At 62.1% G+C, this 16,318-nt stretch overlaps 1 protein-coding gene across 1 annotated transcript in view; it reads left to right on the top strand.

Annotated features, from left to right (window-relative positions):
• The window catches only part of PHACTR3 (phosphatase and actin regulator 3), a 198,268-nt gene that overhangs the window by 104,242 nt on the left and 77,708 nt on the right, over positions 1 to 16,318 (top strand). Inside the window, exons 2-3 of the mRNA XM_032350182.1 lie at positions 9,539 to 9,700; positions 12,922 to 12,999. Coding sequence (XP_032206073.1) covers positions 9,539 to 9,700; positions 12,922 to 12,999 — 240 coding nt within the window. The remainder of the gene's footprint in view (positions 1 to 9,538; positions 9,701 to 12,921; positions 13,000 to 16,318) is intronic.

The raw sequence follows: 16,318 nt of genomic DNA, 5'->3' as shown, positions 1-16,318 counted from the left end.
CCTCTGTCGGAGAGGATCTTCAGGGGCTGCCTCTAAAAGCAGCTCCTAGACTTTGCAAAGTCCGTGGACTTCTTGCTAAATAATTTCTGTAAGCGTTTGCTGATGTGCAAATACAGACTTTCCTGCTGAGCCCAACACCGGCGAACGCCGAGCCGGTGACGACAGAGGTGCCTTCCCGTCCGCGCCTTCTCCCGCCCTGAGCCCATCCTCCTCCTGCTTTTATTCCTGGTTCCAAACTCCACACAGCCTTTCCAGACCCGCTTGATTTACAGATTTGAGCTGATTTTCACTTGGAGAACCGGCCATATGTCTGGCAGACACCAGCGACCATTGGCAGAATTATGGGGTTGATGCTAAACAGATGGGCCTTCTCATCAGATGGGCTGGTTTTTCCACAATGTATGCGAGGAAGAAAGAAACTGCTTGAATGATGCCTTGGTTTCTCCACGAGTGTCAGGATGTAGATGGTTCTTTGTCTGGTCTTTATGTTTGCACCGTTGCCATGGCGGGGCCTCGAGCAGCTAGAAGACACTTGGAGACACGGGGAGCTTCGAGGCCCAACTTCTAGGAAGGTCTTAGAGGATCCCCTTTGTCTTTGGAATACAGATATTGGGGACAAGACGTTTATATTCCAAAAAGAAATTTGCCGTGTACACTTCTTAGCGGGAGTACGTATAAACTGCTTCCTCTGCCATCTACTGCTCCAAATCCGTTTTCTCTCCAGCCCGGGTGTGGTTATGGCTGTCTGGGCAGCAAGGCATAAACAGGCCTGATCCATCTGTGTAGGAAAAGCTGGCTAAGCAGCTGAATAGAGTTGCTGACTGCAGGACTTCTCAGAGCATTTGTTTGCTGTGACAGTATGTGGTGGTCCTTCAGGGAGGGCTTTCAGCATGCACGGTGTTTTCTCACCTGCCTTCAACCGCAGAGCCCCTCCCGTGCCAGGGTTCCATGGAATGTGCATTGGGAAACACTTGTGTCACGCCCCACAGGTGAGCTCTATTTCGGAAAGCCTAGGCTCCCGGGCCAGTCCCTCTGCTTACCAGCTGTGTGACTGTCTAACTTGGGTCCTACCCCTGCCCCCCGACCCCTGCCTCCTCTTCTTAAATGTCAAATGGAGCTGGAAATTCGGTCCCTGTCCCCTGGGGTTGTTCACTTGGAACAGACATGCTGAAGAACTTGGCGGCTCCCCTTGGGCATTCAAAACCGCGTTCTCCTACAATTAAGCATCCACTCGATGCACGATATTCTGGGGCCACCGTTCTCCCTGAAGCCCAGCCAGGCTCTTGTGTTTCTTAGCCCTCGACTGACGAGCAGGACACAGCAGGGAGACGCTGTCTGTCTGCGGCGCAGCCGGGAGACGGGGTGCGGCAGCGTGAAGCCTGGACGTTGCTTAGGAATTGAATTATCCCCCGCTGTCGAGGGGTGCAGAGGTGACTCCGGTCGCTGTTGATAACCAGTGACCTGCATTCTGATCCCACGTCTGTTTTCCCCCGGCAGGATCCAGCCCCTCATTCAGGCACACACTGACTCTCTCCTTCATGTACTCCACACGCCAGGAGCTATGCTGGGCGCCCAGAGAGGGGTAGAGCCCCGCCGTGGGGGCCCCGTGGCCTCTGCACCGGGGAAGCTGTGCCTTTCCACGCAGGGGCTGTGATGGGTTGCAGGTTCTGAGGGGCAGGCTGGAGGAGCCGTGGAGAAAGCCTGCAGGAGTTCTGGGAAGACGGCCGTCGGCCCTTACAGGTCCCCCTTTTGGATACACTCACCCTTTTTCCTCCCCTACCGGCCCCTCTGACCCCAGTGGCCAGTCCCCGCGTCCACCCCAGCCGTGATGCCGCGGAGTGCCGCCCTCCTTCCTGGACGGTGTTCGGGTGTGGTCCTGCTCCTGCCTGTACTGGTCAGTACCCCCCACATGTCCTGCCTTTCAGCTGTCACTCGAGCGATTTCCAGGAGGCGTGAAGGTCAAACCAGCCATATTTTCACATCTGGGAGACTTAAAGTCCATTTTGAAAATTTGGTTTAGGAGGTTCAGACCCATCCGGGTGATGGGTCACTTAAAACACCAGCACCTCTTTGTGGACAGACATCAAACCACAGCTTTTGCAGGCTGGACACAAGCGGCGGCCTTTGATGCCAAATGCCCTGACCTTTGTCTGTGCTGCTCTGGTGACGGTCTCAGCTGCAGGCCTGCTTTCATCCCACAGCCCGCACCCCTAACGGGGACGTCATCCTCCCGTCCGCGGGGTCTGACGCAGGGCGTAGGATGCGGGTTCCGCCAGCGGGGGTCCTCCCGTCCGTGGGGACTGACGCAGGGCGCAGCGGGGGTCCTGACTTCCGATCCTACTCTCTCCTTCGCTGTGTAACCTGCGGAAATGATTTCCCATCTCTCTGACTCCATTTGTGTCCCTGTGATGGTGACCTGCCTTCTAGGGGCTTGATAGGAATGGAATGAGCTCCTTCATGGTAGGGGCTCGGGACAGGGCTTGTCACACAACACAGCAAGTGTCCCAGAGGTGTTGCTGTGGCCCGTCTCTGTTTTCCGGATTCTTCCCCGTGTGTTCACGTCCCGTGTTGATGGCTCTCCCGGCTCGGGTGACGACTCTGTCTCAACAACATCTCTGGGTCCCTCCCTCCTTTCTGTGCCGGCCCGCCCCCCTTCCCCTGCCTGTCCCTTCTCCGAGGGCCCCCCCGCCTGCAGCCTGGGCCCCTGCCTCCGGCCATCCACACCACACTTTTGAGGCCTTTCCACTGCTCGTCCTTAGCGACTGCCCATCCTCAGGGCTTCAGTCTTGGCCCCCCACGACTCTTCTTGGCCGGGCCCCAGCCTCCCCTCTCACGCCCATTCCGGGAACCCCGAGCTCCAGCTGAGGGCTCCCAGATTCAAGTGCACAGACCCACGCTGGGCAGAGAGGAACACCAAGGATGAGACAGAATGGTTACCTTTTCTCTTACCAGCATATTCCCAACCAGACGATGCCTTTCTTACTTGGAGATTATGTTCTTCCTGTTATGTGCGGCCGGTGGTGCTGGTGGCAGACTCGTGTGGGTGTACTTGCGCGTGTCCGTGTGTGTGTGTGTGTCCATGAGCGCACGTGTGTCCGCATGTGTGTGCCCGTGGACACGCGTGTGTGTCCGCACGTATGTGTGTCTGCACGTGTGTGTCCGTGCGTGTGTGGTCCATGTGCATGTGTGTGTCCGCACGTGTGTGTCCGCACGTGCACGTGTATATGTGTGTGTGTCGGTCGCTAACAGGCACTGTAGAAAGTTGGCGTCTCCATGTGGACCTCGATTTTCTGTGTAGGGATTTTACTGGGCTTCTTTGGAACCTCAGGGACTGTAGACATCAGATCGTGCTTCCCGGCCGTAATTCCCACTGCCCAGATACCACGTCCTGTCGCACGTCGATGGATTTACAAATCCTTGTCAAACTCTGAGGCCTAAATCAAGTATTACCTGGGCCCCAGTGGCCTCTGATTCTCACTGCCCCCATCCCGGCCCCCGGGCAGGAAGAATCATGTCCTCTGCACGTATCATCCCCTGACTTGTTCTTCCTGGTAATTCCAGGCATCTTGGTTTTCTCTGTGGTGGATGGACCGGCGGGGGGAGGGGGAGTGGGGGTCCCCAGGGGGGTCCCAGCACCGCTTCCTTGTTCATCACAGCTGGCAGGTGCTTGCCTCACAGAAGGCGGTCGCTGAGTATCGAGAGATGGAGTCTTTGGGGCCAGGAAGGCTCCCGGAGGACAGAGGCCCCGCTGTGGTGGTCGGCGTGCCAAGTTCTGACATGAGTCCGTCGGTGATCTGACGTTCCCTGGTTGTTTCCCTCTTCACGTCTTCCCCCCTTCTGTGCGCGAGTCCACTTCCCGCAGAGCGGCCCCGGCCCCGCAGGCTCAGCCCACAGCGGACGGACGAGCCTGCGGATGAGTGAGGGCAGCGACCGCGGTGGCGCCGGGATCGCTGGACGCGGAGGGCACTGCCTCCCCCACGAGGCGGCCCGGGCATCAGCGCGGGGTGGGGGGCTTGCCTCCCGCCGTGTTCTGGGGAAAGGGGAAGGGCAAGAAGAGACACCGGAGGTCGGCGGATAGAACATGACGAAGCGGGAGCTTACTCAGGAGGGGCCGCGGGAGTCGGACGGACGGGGCCGCTGGAGTCGGACGGACGGGGCCGCTGGACTCAGACGGACGGGGCCGCTGGAGTCGGACGGGGCCGCGGGAGTCGGACGGACGGGGCCGCTGGAGTCAGACGGACGGGGCCGCGGGAGTCGGACGGACGGGGCCGCTGGAGTCGGACGGACGGGGCCGCTGGACTCGGACGAACGGGGCCGCTGGAGTCGGACGGACGGGGCCGCTGGACTCAGACGGACGGGGCCGCGGGAGTCGGATGGACGGGGCCGCTGGAGTCGGATGGACGGGGCCGCTGGAGTCAGACGGACGGGGCCGCTGGAGTCGGACGGACGGGGCCGCTGGAGTCGGACGGGGCCGCGGGAGTCGGACGGACGGGGCCGCTGGAGTCGGACGGACGGGGCCGCTGGACTCAGACGGACGGGGCCGCTGGAGTCGGACGGGGCCGCGGGAGTCGGACGGACGGGGCCGCTGGAGTCGGACGGACGGGGCCGCTGGACTCGGACGGACGGGGCCGCTGGACTTGGACGGACGGGGCCGCTGGAGTCGGACGGGGCCGCTGGAGTCGGACGGACGGGGCCAGGTCCAGGCTCCCGCCACGGCGGTTCCACCTCCCAGAGCTCGCGGTGATCAAGACAGCCGCAGCTCCTGTTCGTCCTGGTGGGAAGGACTGACGACCACAATCAGCGGGACGCCCCAGGACGACATCCTAGAGCCATCAGAGCAAGCATGGAGGGGATGGCGTGAGGAGAGGCTGGCCTCGGGCCAGGCAGGACCGTTAGCCGGTAGCCCAGTGAGCTCAGTCACGGGGCATCGGCGTCCTTCCCTGCCTTGTTCTAGAACGGCGCCGGGCCACACGTCTGTGGGACCCACTGGTGGGGGGAGGTGGGCAGGGCGGGCACCAGGGACCAGGAGAGGCCGGCGCTGTCCCGGCTGCGGGCTGGGGCCTGCCCCCTTAGCTCCAGCCACTCGTGTCAGCGGGGCCGGCCACGCCCCATCCCTCCTCCGGGAGCCCCGGGAGGCCCCTGCCTGCTCCGTGGGGGCCTGTTTGACTTCCGCATGCAGCTGTGGGAAACAGTTTCCGTTAATTAACTGCTAATGCTTCCCAGGTGGCAGAGGTGGCCCTGGCGCAGCACCGTGTTCCTCGGAGGCTCGAGGGATCTGCTAATGCGTCTGCACCTCCGGGAGCCTCCCATCGCGGGGAAGGGCTTCCTCCCGAGCCCCAGGGAGTTGGCGTCTGAACTCACAGGCGGGGGACGGGGTCCACGCGCACGGCCACCCCACCCTGCCTGCCTTCTGGGGACACACATGCGGGAACGCGCCCACCCGCCACATTGGCCCCAGCCGCGCTTGCGTGCCCTTGAGTGTGTGGGGGCCACTCTGTGCCCAGGAGGGCGCATGCCCGCCTCTTGCTCCCACGGACCCCCACGCACACGGTCAGCGACACACTGATGCCCCCTCTGCCCTCGAGGTGCCGGTGAAGAATTGCTTCGCTGGATGCTACAGCGTCTCTTCTGAAATTTCTCTCCTTGGGCCAGTCCCTGGGCCTGAGCCCCGCTGGGGGAGGTGGCAGGGAGAGGGCATCCCTCCCGGGGTGCGGGGGAGGGGTGCTGGAGCCTGCTGCCCCCTGTGCTTCGCTCCCTGGTGACAGCAGGGCCCCCGAGGAGTTGCTCAGAGGAAGGTGTCTGTCCTGGCCCAGCATGTGGGATACCTGGTAAATGGAGAGGAAGAGACCTCAGGGGCTCCTTCCGAATTTTGGGTCAGGTTCAAGCCCCTGAGTAGGGCCCCTTCTGTGCTCCGGCTGTGTGTGAGGACCAAGTACGCGCTCCAGCCGCCAGGGACAGAGGTGTGGTGGGGGGAGCAGGGAGTCCAGCGAGCCACGTGGCCGAGCCCCAGGCAAGAACATGGGAAGGGCGGCGCCCTCCGTTCCCCAGCAAGGCCGCGGGAGGCGCGAGGGTGCCGGGAGGAGATGGGGTCAGCACGTCCACTCCCATCCGTGAGAGACCGAGCCCGGATGTGAGCCCGATCCCCGGTCGTAGCCCCCGTGTTCCGCATGACTGCACCGTATGGTTTCCGTAGCACGCCAGAAACGTTACTGCCCGGCGAGGACGATAATAAAGTCACGGGGCAGAGGTTGGCAGAGGTGAGTGGGCAGGGGCGGGATGAAGACGTGGGAGCTGTCCTGGCTTGGCGGTCGGTCTGCTGCTTGTGCTACAGGAGAAGGGAAAGGGCAGGGAACGTGCAGAAAAGTGGTGTGACTAGAATTCTGTTTTTAAAAGGGGTGGGGGGACTGTGGGAGGGGGCTGGCTAGAACACCCGTGGGGGCATCTGGGGGGAGCTGCTGGTGGCCTGGACCGGAGGCCCGGTGATGTGGGTAGCCAGTGGGGTGGGATTTGGGGTCCTATTTATGGTTTACTCTGTGTGCTGCTCCTTTTTGCTTTGGCTGCTAGGAAGCTCAGAGCCCCACGTGTGCCCTTCTCCTGTGCCGTCGTGGCGTCTCTAAGCCCTGGGTGCTGTGGTCCTGCCCAGAACTCCCTTCCTCTGGATTTCTGCAGCTGCTCATCTTGTGGGCCCTGTGTTTCTGGTACCCGCCCCCATCTTTTGTGAGCTGTAAACCAAGTGACAACAGCAGTGCACTGTCCCCAGGCGCCTCTCTGGGGATCTTCATCTTCTTCCTCCAACCAGCCTGGAGGCTTGGGGGGACCTGGCCTGTTCTCTTCCCCCTTGTGTCAAAATGCCTGCAGGACAGCAGCCTTCCGGGGCCATGTGGCTCTGGCCGCTTCTGTGGGTGGAAAGGAAAAGAGAGAATAAGAACACGGAATGAACGGCCTCTGGGAAGGGTCTGCTTCCTGTGCCTGGAGGCCTGGAGTGCAGAGCTGGGGAGCCGGTGGTGGGAGGAGTCTGTGACCCAGGCCCTGAGGCTCCTCCCGCTCCCTCCCTCCCTCGCCCACACTTCCTGCGCCCCTGCAGGCTGCTGGGGACACGTGGGAAAACGGGCTCAACTAAGCTGCTTTCTCCCTCAAGTCACCCCTAGGCTTGTTCTTCCACACGGGGTTGCTTTGTCGGCCACCGTGGACACGGTCTCCGCCGTGCAGTTAACAGAACAGCTAGAGAGTGGCCACACACCCTGGTGGGCTGGGACGATCCTGGTTTGTGCCTTTTGTGGTGTCTTCCCCATTTGCGTCCTGCTCTGGGCACAAATTTACAGAAGCAGATTAGAGATACAAGGGGGGGGGGTGGCTCTGGAATCACACTGCTCAAGGTCACGCCGACCTCCAGCATTTCCTCGCTCTGTGAGTCAGCAGGATGGCTCGCGGCTCTGAGCCTCAGTGTGCTCATCTGTACAATGGATAAGAGTCTGTTTCTTACAGATTTACTGTGAGGGGAAGTCGGGTGGTCCCTGTCCCGGAACAAGCCCGGACTGACTTCCGCCCCGTCATTATTCTCGTGCTCCTTGTATAATATAAACCACCAGGAAAACATCTACCGGGAGACCCCCCCACGCGAGCACGGTACGGTAACCAGCGTGTCTGCAGAGCCTTAGAACGTAGACAGTGCTATAATGCAGGGTTTGTAACATGCTCTCAGTGAACTTTGTGTTGAATGTGTTTACCTGAGTTTCCGGTCTCTGTGGTCACCCTGAATCTTCCTTTCAATACAAGGCATCTGGGATGTTCATTATCTTTATTTTACAGACATGGAAACTGAGGCCAAAGTTGCGGGTGCCTTGCCAAGAGCCTTGGGCTGCTGATAGGTGTCAGACCTCCGGGATCATCTGACTGCCGCTCCCCGGGGTCGCGTGTCCCTGGGGCCCCTGTCACGTGGGGCACGGGGCTAGATCTGACGGCGACCAGTCCGTCACAGGGCCTGGCCCCTCTGGGGGCCTCCTTCTGCTGACAGCCCTCCTGATACCCCTCATTCCAGCCCTGCTCTGCCGGGAACCTCGGGTCCCTCGGGGCTTCTTGGATCCATGTAAGCCCCCCCGCCCTGTCTGTGGGGAGCAGCATGTGTGCTGGGCAACATGTGTGTGCACGTGTGTGTGTGTGTGCACACATCTGCATGAGTGTCCTGGCCAGGCTCAAACATGTGTGCCAGCAGCCACACCGGGGAGCACGGACAGGTGTGTGAACATGCACCCAAAGGACACGGAAAGGTTTGAAACTTGGGCACTTGGAGCCTCGTCGCTGCCAGAAGAAAGGTCCCTTCCCTGTGCCTGGGGTTTGGGGCAACTGAAGCTTCTTTCTCCATCCGCTTGGGCGCTGGCCTGAGCGCGGCCTTCGCCACACCTGGTGGACAGGGTCCTGTGGGCCGTGGGGGCAGCACAGGTTGCTCTCACGCGGCTCTCTGATTACTCCGTCTTGTCCGCTGCGTTGTTCTCCGTTCTAACGAACCCTCTGTCTTCGAACGTGAACACATCCTAAACTCCTGAAGGGCCAGTCGTGAAGCTCATGCCTTCCTCTCTCCCAGGCCCCCAGTAGCGCATGTCCCCTGTGGCTTGAGGGCCCCGCAGACGTGTTCCGCGCAGCCGTGTTCTCCGCACGACCGCCTCACGCACGTTGCTGGCGTGTGCTGTGTGACGCTGTGTGTGATTTCTTGACTTAGCAATCGACCGTGGCCTGGTTGCCTCTCTGCTTTCTTTCCTTCGTGTCCATACATGGGTCGCCGAGCGGAGGGATGATTAGTGACTTAGCACTGGCCTGTCGATAATACCAGTCTTGGCACCACGAGCGTCCTTGGATGTCCATCTCTGTGTCCCACAGAGTGTGAAGACAGCGTAGTTTTCTGAACAAGGATCCAAAGGAGAACCACTTTCCTTGGCCTGTTCATGGACCAGCTCCTTCCCTGGCTCTCCAGAGGACCATGGCCAGGCCTCTGCTGAGGGTCAAGGCAGAGAGCTGACAGCTGAGCGGGAGGGCAGGCACCCAGGGACCATTGCGACTCCTCGATGCTGGCACAAGTAGCTTCAGGAGCAGAAAGCAAAGCTCTGCACCTTGTGTGGGGCAGGAGAAGGTGCAGCCTTGTAGAGAAAGTCAGATTTAGCAGAGTGGCTGAAGTTGACAGGGCAAAGAAGACCAGAAGTGCAGCACAGGTGGAGGGCATAGCATGAGCAAAGGTCCTGGGGTGGGAGAGATTTCACGGGGAATTGGAGAAGTCTTCAAACTGCTGTGGCCAAGTGCAAACTTGGGGGAGGGCTTCTGGCTGGCCACGGAAGGGTTCCAGGGGGGAGGGTTTCCCTAGAAGGGGCACAGGAATTCAGGCGCTGGTATGTGCCACCTGTGGGTACTCACCCATGGCAATGAGCCCCAGGCTTTATAGAGTCACTAGTGGCCCCTTGGGTGAGGGAAGTCACCTCAGTAACCCCCCCCGCAAGGAGCCATGTAGGGCTGGTAATCACTTGAGCCCCTCCTTGGTGTCCCCCTCCAGATGAGACGGACCAGGCGCCCCCAGCGCGCTCCGAGCATCTGGTCTCAGGGACGCGAACCCCGCCGGTGAGGAGGAACAGCAGACTGGCCACCCTGGGCAGGATCTTCAAGCCCTGGAAATGGAGGAAGAAGAAAAACGAAAAGCTGAAGCAGACGACGTCCGGTGAGTGTGGGGGACGGGGGCGAGCACCCCGCTGGCCGCGCCTCTGCGCTGACGCTGCCTCCCCGGCCGCCAGGGGAGCGCGGGCTGAGCTCTGTGGGCCCCAACGGCGGGAGCTGCTCAGCCTTGCCGGGTCGCCTCCTGGCTGGGGCGGGTCAGCACCGGGCACACCTGTGACCCACCCACCGCCCAGACTCACGGGGCACACAAGTCGCTGGCAGTCCCGGAGTCCCTGCAGGCCGGGGCAGGGAGGCTGGCTTGGGACTAGTGTCCTTGCTGACCACGCTCCGACCACACTGGGGCCTGCCCTCCCTAGGAGGCCTCTGGGTGACTGGGAGGGTCGAGGCCCTCATCCTGGCTCTTACTGGAAACCAGAGCCAGCTGCTCCGGGCTCCGCAGCTCTTCCTGCAGAGAGGCTGGCTCTCGGGCCCTCCCCCCCAACGCCCTCCCTGCAAAGGGCCCAGAAACTCCCTTCCCTCACTCACCGCGGGCGGCATCCTCACTCACACCCTGCCGGTCCAGGCTCTGTGGGACACTGGGTTGCGCCGGGTTGTACCGTTGCCCCTGCCCCCTAGCGTCCGCAGCAGGAACTGTGGCCGGGGCACTGGACCACGGAGGACAGGTGCGGGGACAGTGACACAGCTGGCGGTGATAGCAAGTAAAGTGACCAAGTAAACACAGAGGACCAGCCCACAGGCCGGTGCCCTTCCTGGGACCCCACCCACCTCGGGAAGGGGCCCCAGGATCCAAGGGAGAAGCCCAGCCCAGGGTCCGGCAACCAGCTGGCCACAGGCTGGGGTGACCCCTGGCAGCCTGGCTCAGGTCTGATTCCTGGATAACGGGGTGTCCTTGGTGAAGGGGAGGGAGGTCAGTGTCCTGAGGAGCAAACCCCGGGGGGATGGCATCTCAGCTCCCGCCAGGGCTCCCTGCTGAGCACGTGCTTGTTAGCTATGGCTGGAAACCATGAACAAGGGAGCTGTGCATGTGGGATTAGTCAAGGCCTTGGGGACCAGCCCGGGAAGGGCTGGTCTCCGGCTTCTGTCTCTAGCCGTCCCCGGAGCCCCGGTCTCCTTCCCATCCTTGGAGCCCTGCAGATTCCAGAGCATCTAGGACACGGAGACAGAGCCGATGGGGGTGTGGGGAGCTGCCGAGAGCAGCAGGCCCTCCGCTCACACTTGTTACACAGTTTACAGATTATTTCTTAACTCCCCAAGAGGCTGATTGAGGAGTCCTCCTTGTTGAGAATGAAGGCAGAGCGGGGTTCCTGCAGGAGTCCTGACTGCCTGCTGTGTGCTGGGCACCGAGTAGATGGGGGGCCTGAGCACTCAGCGCTTTCTGCCCAGTGGGGAGGGGGCAACAGGCCGGCGGGCATGTGCTCCAGCCCTAGAGAGGTCATGGGCCCCCGGTGGGGCCGCGGAGGACCTGAGCAGGTGCTGGGAGGAGGTGCGGTGGGCTGGGCCTCGTTTGGGGCTGGATGATCTGAGCAGCCTCAGGTGAGGAGGCACCGTTGAGCTGAGTCACGATTGGCTCCTTGAGAAAAGCAGGGAACGGCATTGTAGCAGAGGGAATAGCTCATGCAAAGGTACTGAGCTGGGGAAGGCACAGGGGACCAGAACACGGTGACCTCTGTGACCTCGGGAGCCCCTGATGTGCTCTGGGCTGTAGAATTGGAGGTTTGAACTGCGCAGTCTGTAGGCTCCACTCCCTGAGCCCCATGCTGCGGGGGAGTGACAGGCTGTGGGATCCCTGCAGGTGGGCTGAGGTCTGCAGGTAAACACCTGTGGGGTCCTCACCTGGGGGCCTGCAGCCGGCATTTGGAAAACTGGGGATCAGGGCTGCCTTTCGTTTATTCTAAATCATTCTTCCCCGTGAGCGTGGGGGGTTATTTCCGTGTGTTCAGTATATTACTGACCTCACAGGCGTTGCTGGCTAGCATGACGTACATCTAAAGGTGATTTAGAGACAGACACGCCCACAGTGGCCTGGGAAGGGCGAGCAGGGGCAGCACGTCGAGGGCGGCTCCCAGAGGCTGTGGTCTGGGATGTGGGCCCTGAGCTGGAACGTGCTCTGGGCAGTCCCCTGAGATGAGGACAGCAGACCCTCGCGGCGGCCTCTTTGGGTCACTGGGAGGCTCAGGAGTCAGGGCGGGTGACGTCCCGTGTGGGGGCCGGGCCCCCAGACCAGGGGTCCCTCGGGTCTTCACCTCCACCCCGGTTCTGCTCACCCCCATCTGCTGGTCTGGATGGCAGGCGCTCTGTGTACTCCTCCCAAAGCCAGGGCTCAGTTTCTCATTTTTGTGCATACTTCCGGCATCTGGAGATTGGACTAAGAAAGGACATTATGTTTCCTTGGCCCGAAAATGTCTTTTTCCCAACATTCGGGTCTTCCTGTTCATGCTCAGCTCTCAGCGCGAACACCCGCAGGGAAGCCAGCCCCGAAGCTCAGCCCAGCCAGGGCTTCCCAGACCCCGTCCCTGTCCCTCGGGTTCTGGGTCATTCCGCTTGCTCATTTGTAGATGTTCATTGGCTGGTGTCCCCAGGTAGGAGCCGCACCCGTCTTGCTGCCCTATGCCTGCCACAGTAGGTGCTCGGTAGGCGCTTTACTAGCTCTGGTCATTAGAACAGCCCTGTTATTCCTGCCGGCTCCCTCCTAGAGCCTCCTGGAGCCCTGGGCAGTGGGGAGCTGCATTGGTTCTTCTTCCCAGGGACTCCCCAGTGCATGCTCAGCACTTAGCACATCGTAGATGCTCAGTAAGTATTTCTAAATCCGTAACTTCATTGCCATCACCTGTTTGTCCTCTGCTGCCAGTCTTCAAGCTCTGACGGGAGGGGCTGGCTCTGTTCCATGTCCCCCACTGCCGCCTTCGCCAGGCAGAGTGCTTGCATGCGTGGGGGACCTCACGCCCTCTGTGATCACGGTTCACAGCTGCAGTTGGCATCTTTCCAAGAAAGGGTTTGAGGAATTGCATGGGGTCGTATTCGAAACCGAGTTCTTTTGTAGGCAAATCGTTTCCTGGGCAGAGAAAGGAGATTGTCCAGCAGAGCGATCCCCCTACCTCAAGTTTGGGGCATCTGTGCGATGCTCAGCAGAGTGCATAGTAGGAAAGCTTGGGGTTCCTGGACAAGGCCCCTGCCAGTGGCCCCCGACCCCGCAGTCCCCTGCTGTAAATGGGAGGCGCAGGCGGGCCCCGTGGTGACTCACTGGCACGTTTGTGTGTTGTGCAGCGCTGGAGAAGAAGATGGCCGGCAGGCAAGGCCGGGAGGAGCTCATCAAGAAGGGTCTGCTGGAGATGATGGAGCGGGGTAAGTGGGGCTCAGAGGCCCGGCGGAGGCGGAGCGGCTATGGGGGCGCCCAGGGTCCAGGTGCAGGGGCTGGGCCCCAGCGGGGCCTCCCCAGGGGTCGTTCCCTGTCAGGCCCGTCCTGAGGTCCAGGCCACCTCTGCACTGGGCACGGAGCTGAGAGTCGTCCTCTGCCGGGCGGCGCGACAGGCTGGCCCTCCGTCCTGCTTCCCCCGAGCTGGCGGCGTTGGCTTTCGTTTCGAGTTCCGTCACGATCCCCGACTCGGGCAGGTGCTTCTGACTCACGCGGCCCTCTCGTACCCTGTCACCCTTGGGAAGCATCGACGGTGTCCTGCACGCGGACCCGTCCCATTCCTTCCCTGCGCCCCCAGCCCCCGCACTGCTGCTTACCCCACGCTGCAGATGAGGAACGTGAGGGTCTGGGGTGGCTTGCTCCGGGTCACGCAGCTCAGGGCCCGGACACCGTGCACACCTCTCTGGAGGTCTCCCCACGGGGCGTGTGCTTGCTGGCCGATTGTTCACAATGTTCTGGAGCTCCCGCCTCGCGCTCTCGGGGGTGACGAGCCACAGGGCTTGGGTCCTCACGCACACCTTCTGTGCTTGGTCCTTCACGGAGACGCAGGTGTCTGCAGACCTCGCCACGGCTGGGAGCCCCCGCGTCCCAACCGGGGGGCCTGGCCACTTGCAGTCAGCTCCCCGAGGCTGTGCGGGCACGTGGAGCTCCCGGCATCGGGACTGGGAAGGGGCCTCAGGAAGCGGGGGGTCCCGGTGCGAGCGGGCTCGGCCTCTGCCTCATTCCTCCTCTTCAGCTGCAGAGGGACGGGTTTTCATGATGCCACGTTCCTGGGAAATCTGCCCCCGAAATCGCTTCCTCCGGGGGTTGGAACTTCACGCGTGAGTGGGGTGCTTGGTCCCGGGTGCTGTGGCGCTCAGGTGTTGAATGTCTGACCCTCAGATTTGGGGGACTGTCACTGCTGATGGCCATCTGGGCTGTTTGAGTCGGGATGAGACAACGCAGCTCTAAAGCCCGCATTTTGAGTACGTCGCCAGCAGACCTTCCTGCGGACTCTGGGGAAGGGCAGGGCAGGGAGCGTGAGAGAAGCCTTGCTGCGGTTCACCGTAGGAGCTGTTTGGTCAGCAGATGGAGAGGGAGCCAGGGTGTGGGTTGGAGTCCTGTCAGAGAAGCAAGGGGAGCCTTGCAGAGGAGGGCTGTGCTTTTCCTCAACTCTGAGCCCTGTTAAAAGATGTCGTCTGAAGGATGGACGGGCCACATGGAGCCGGCGGTGTCCGGCCTCGGCTCCCGGCGTGTCATTTGCCAACCCCCCAGGTTCGATCCCGCTGTGTCCCGCTGAGTGATTATGAGTCAGGAGCCAGGTGGGTCCAACACACAGTGTGTCCTTCCTCGGGGGTTGGAAATGCGCTCCTGGACGGATGCCGCGGTCAGTAACCCCACAGGCCAACAGAAAGTCACAGCCCAGCTGTGTCACACCCAGAGAACAAGACGCGCGGCCCCGACCCCACCCGGGGGGCAGGGTGTGATGTCTCAGTGGGATCCCAGGACATCAGAAAGGGCTCCGGAGCCCACTGGTCATTACCGCCACCTGGGGAGTGCGCCCGTGAGCGGCTCTGGGCTGGGACGCAGGCACCTGTACTTCCTAAGCCCCCCAGCTGCCTCCGGCCGGGGGCCACCAGGGCTGAGAAGCGGAGAGCTGGAGAGCGCAGGGTGGGGGCGGGGCCCATCTTCCCGCCCCCAGCAGCAGCGGAGCAGGGCCCAGCGTGGAAGGGGAGAAGGGGGGTGAGTGCAGGGAGGTTGGAGAGGGGGCAGGTCCCACAGAGCCTGGCCTCTTCCCTGCACTCCTGGTGGGTGTTAAGCCCAGGGCCGAGCAGGGTGTGGGTCTGCAGTGGGCCTGCCTGGGGTGTCGCTAAGGGGGGCCTGTTAGCAGGGTGGTATGGGTGCTTCCGGGAAGGGGCCTGGGGTCAGGGAGAGGAGGGGGACATGCTCTTGTTCTGTGGGCCTCTGTCCTGCATGTGCCCTCCCCGGAGTGGCAGGGACAGCGGATCCGGGGCCGTGGGGGGCAGCGGCCCCCTTGGCTGAATACCAGCCCGCACTGGTGTTTCTGCCCTGTGGGTGCTCAGGAAACGCCTTCTGCCCTGGGGCAGGAGGCCGGCCCTGGCTTGTCCCAGTGTTTCTGCTGGTGGCTGAGAATCCCTGGTCGGGCTGTGGGCCCCTCCGCCTCTGCGCTGGGAGTGGAGCGGTGAGCCCCTCCGCTCTGCTGGCCTGTGTCTGGGGTAGGGGTGGGGCGTGAGTCCCCATCCTGGGTCTGGATGAGGGACGCCTCAGTGGCCACCACCTGGTCTCGGCCAGGCCTGTGCCTGCAGCCCGAGTGCCTCCCTGCCGCTGGTCGCGTCACTGAGCCTGCGCCCTGCCGGCCCCCGGCGCGGAGGGGGCGCTGACCACGGGCTTGGCCAGGGACGCTGCAGAGGTGCCCCAGACCTCACACTTGAGCTGGTGGCCAGAACGAACCCACACCCGGCTCGCACCTCATACCTGGCACCTGGGAGTTGGCCCACAAAGCAGTAAGCAGCAGGATGGTGCCCCCAGGCAGCGGGGGAGCCCAGGGTGCGAGCCTGTGTCCCTCTCTGGGGCTCTTGTCTTCTGATCCTAGGAGCCCGAGCATTACATCAACCAGCCTGACCCACCCCTCTTGTTCCGAATAGCCTGGTGGTCTGTCGGAAGCTGGGAGGGACCCGTGGCTGCTGTTAAACACACGGGGGGTGGACCAGGCATGGGTGGGGAGGAAGGAGGTGACCCCCTCCCCCGCGCCCATCTTCCCTGCTTTGGTCACACTCCTCTGACTCCTCAGTGATGGGTGGGGTCCGGCCAGCGCCCCCCAGGCTCCTCCATTCCGTCCCTTGCCCGAAGGCAGCCAGTAAGGGGCCTGCACACTCCTCCATCTTCAGGCATGTGTGCACTTGGCTTTCTCCTAACTGAAGGAATTTCGTCCTCGACCACGGGAGAGGATATGGTTGTCTCCCCGGTGCTGTGTTCGGGGACCTGGGAGGCACGAGGTTTCCTTCCTTGGCAGGGACGGGGGGGATTGGGCAGTGACAAATCACATGTGTGTGGTTCTGTGTGGCAGGGATGCTGGGGGCAACATGTGCATGCGTGTGTGTGTGTGTGTGTGTGCGCACGTGCGTGTGTGTGTTTGTGTGTGTGTGTCTGCGGGTGACGGTCCCGGGCGCCGCGGCTGCTCCGGGTAACACAGGTGCTCCACTGGGTGGCCCCGCAGCACTCGGGGTCGGGTGGGCATCTGACAGAACG

Source organism: Mustela erminea, chromosome 7, assembly GCF_009829155.1.
Source record: "Mustela erminea isolate mMusErm1 chromosome 7, mMusErm1.Pri, whole genome shotgun sequence".
Lineage (NCBI taxonomy): Eukaryota > Metazoa > Chordata > Mammalia > Carnivora > Mustelidae > Mustela > Mustela erminea.
The sequence above is the reverse complement of the archived record's forward strand: the minus strand, read 5'-3'. Positions and strand labels throughout refer to the sequence as shown.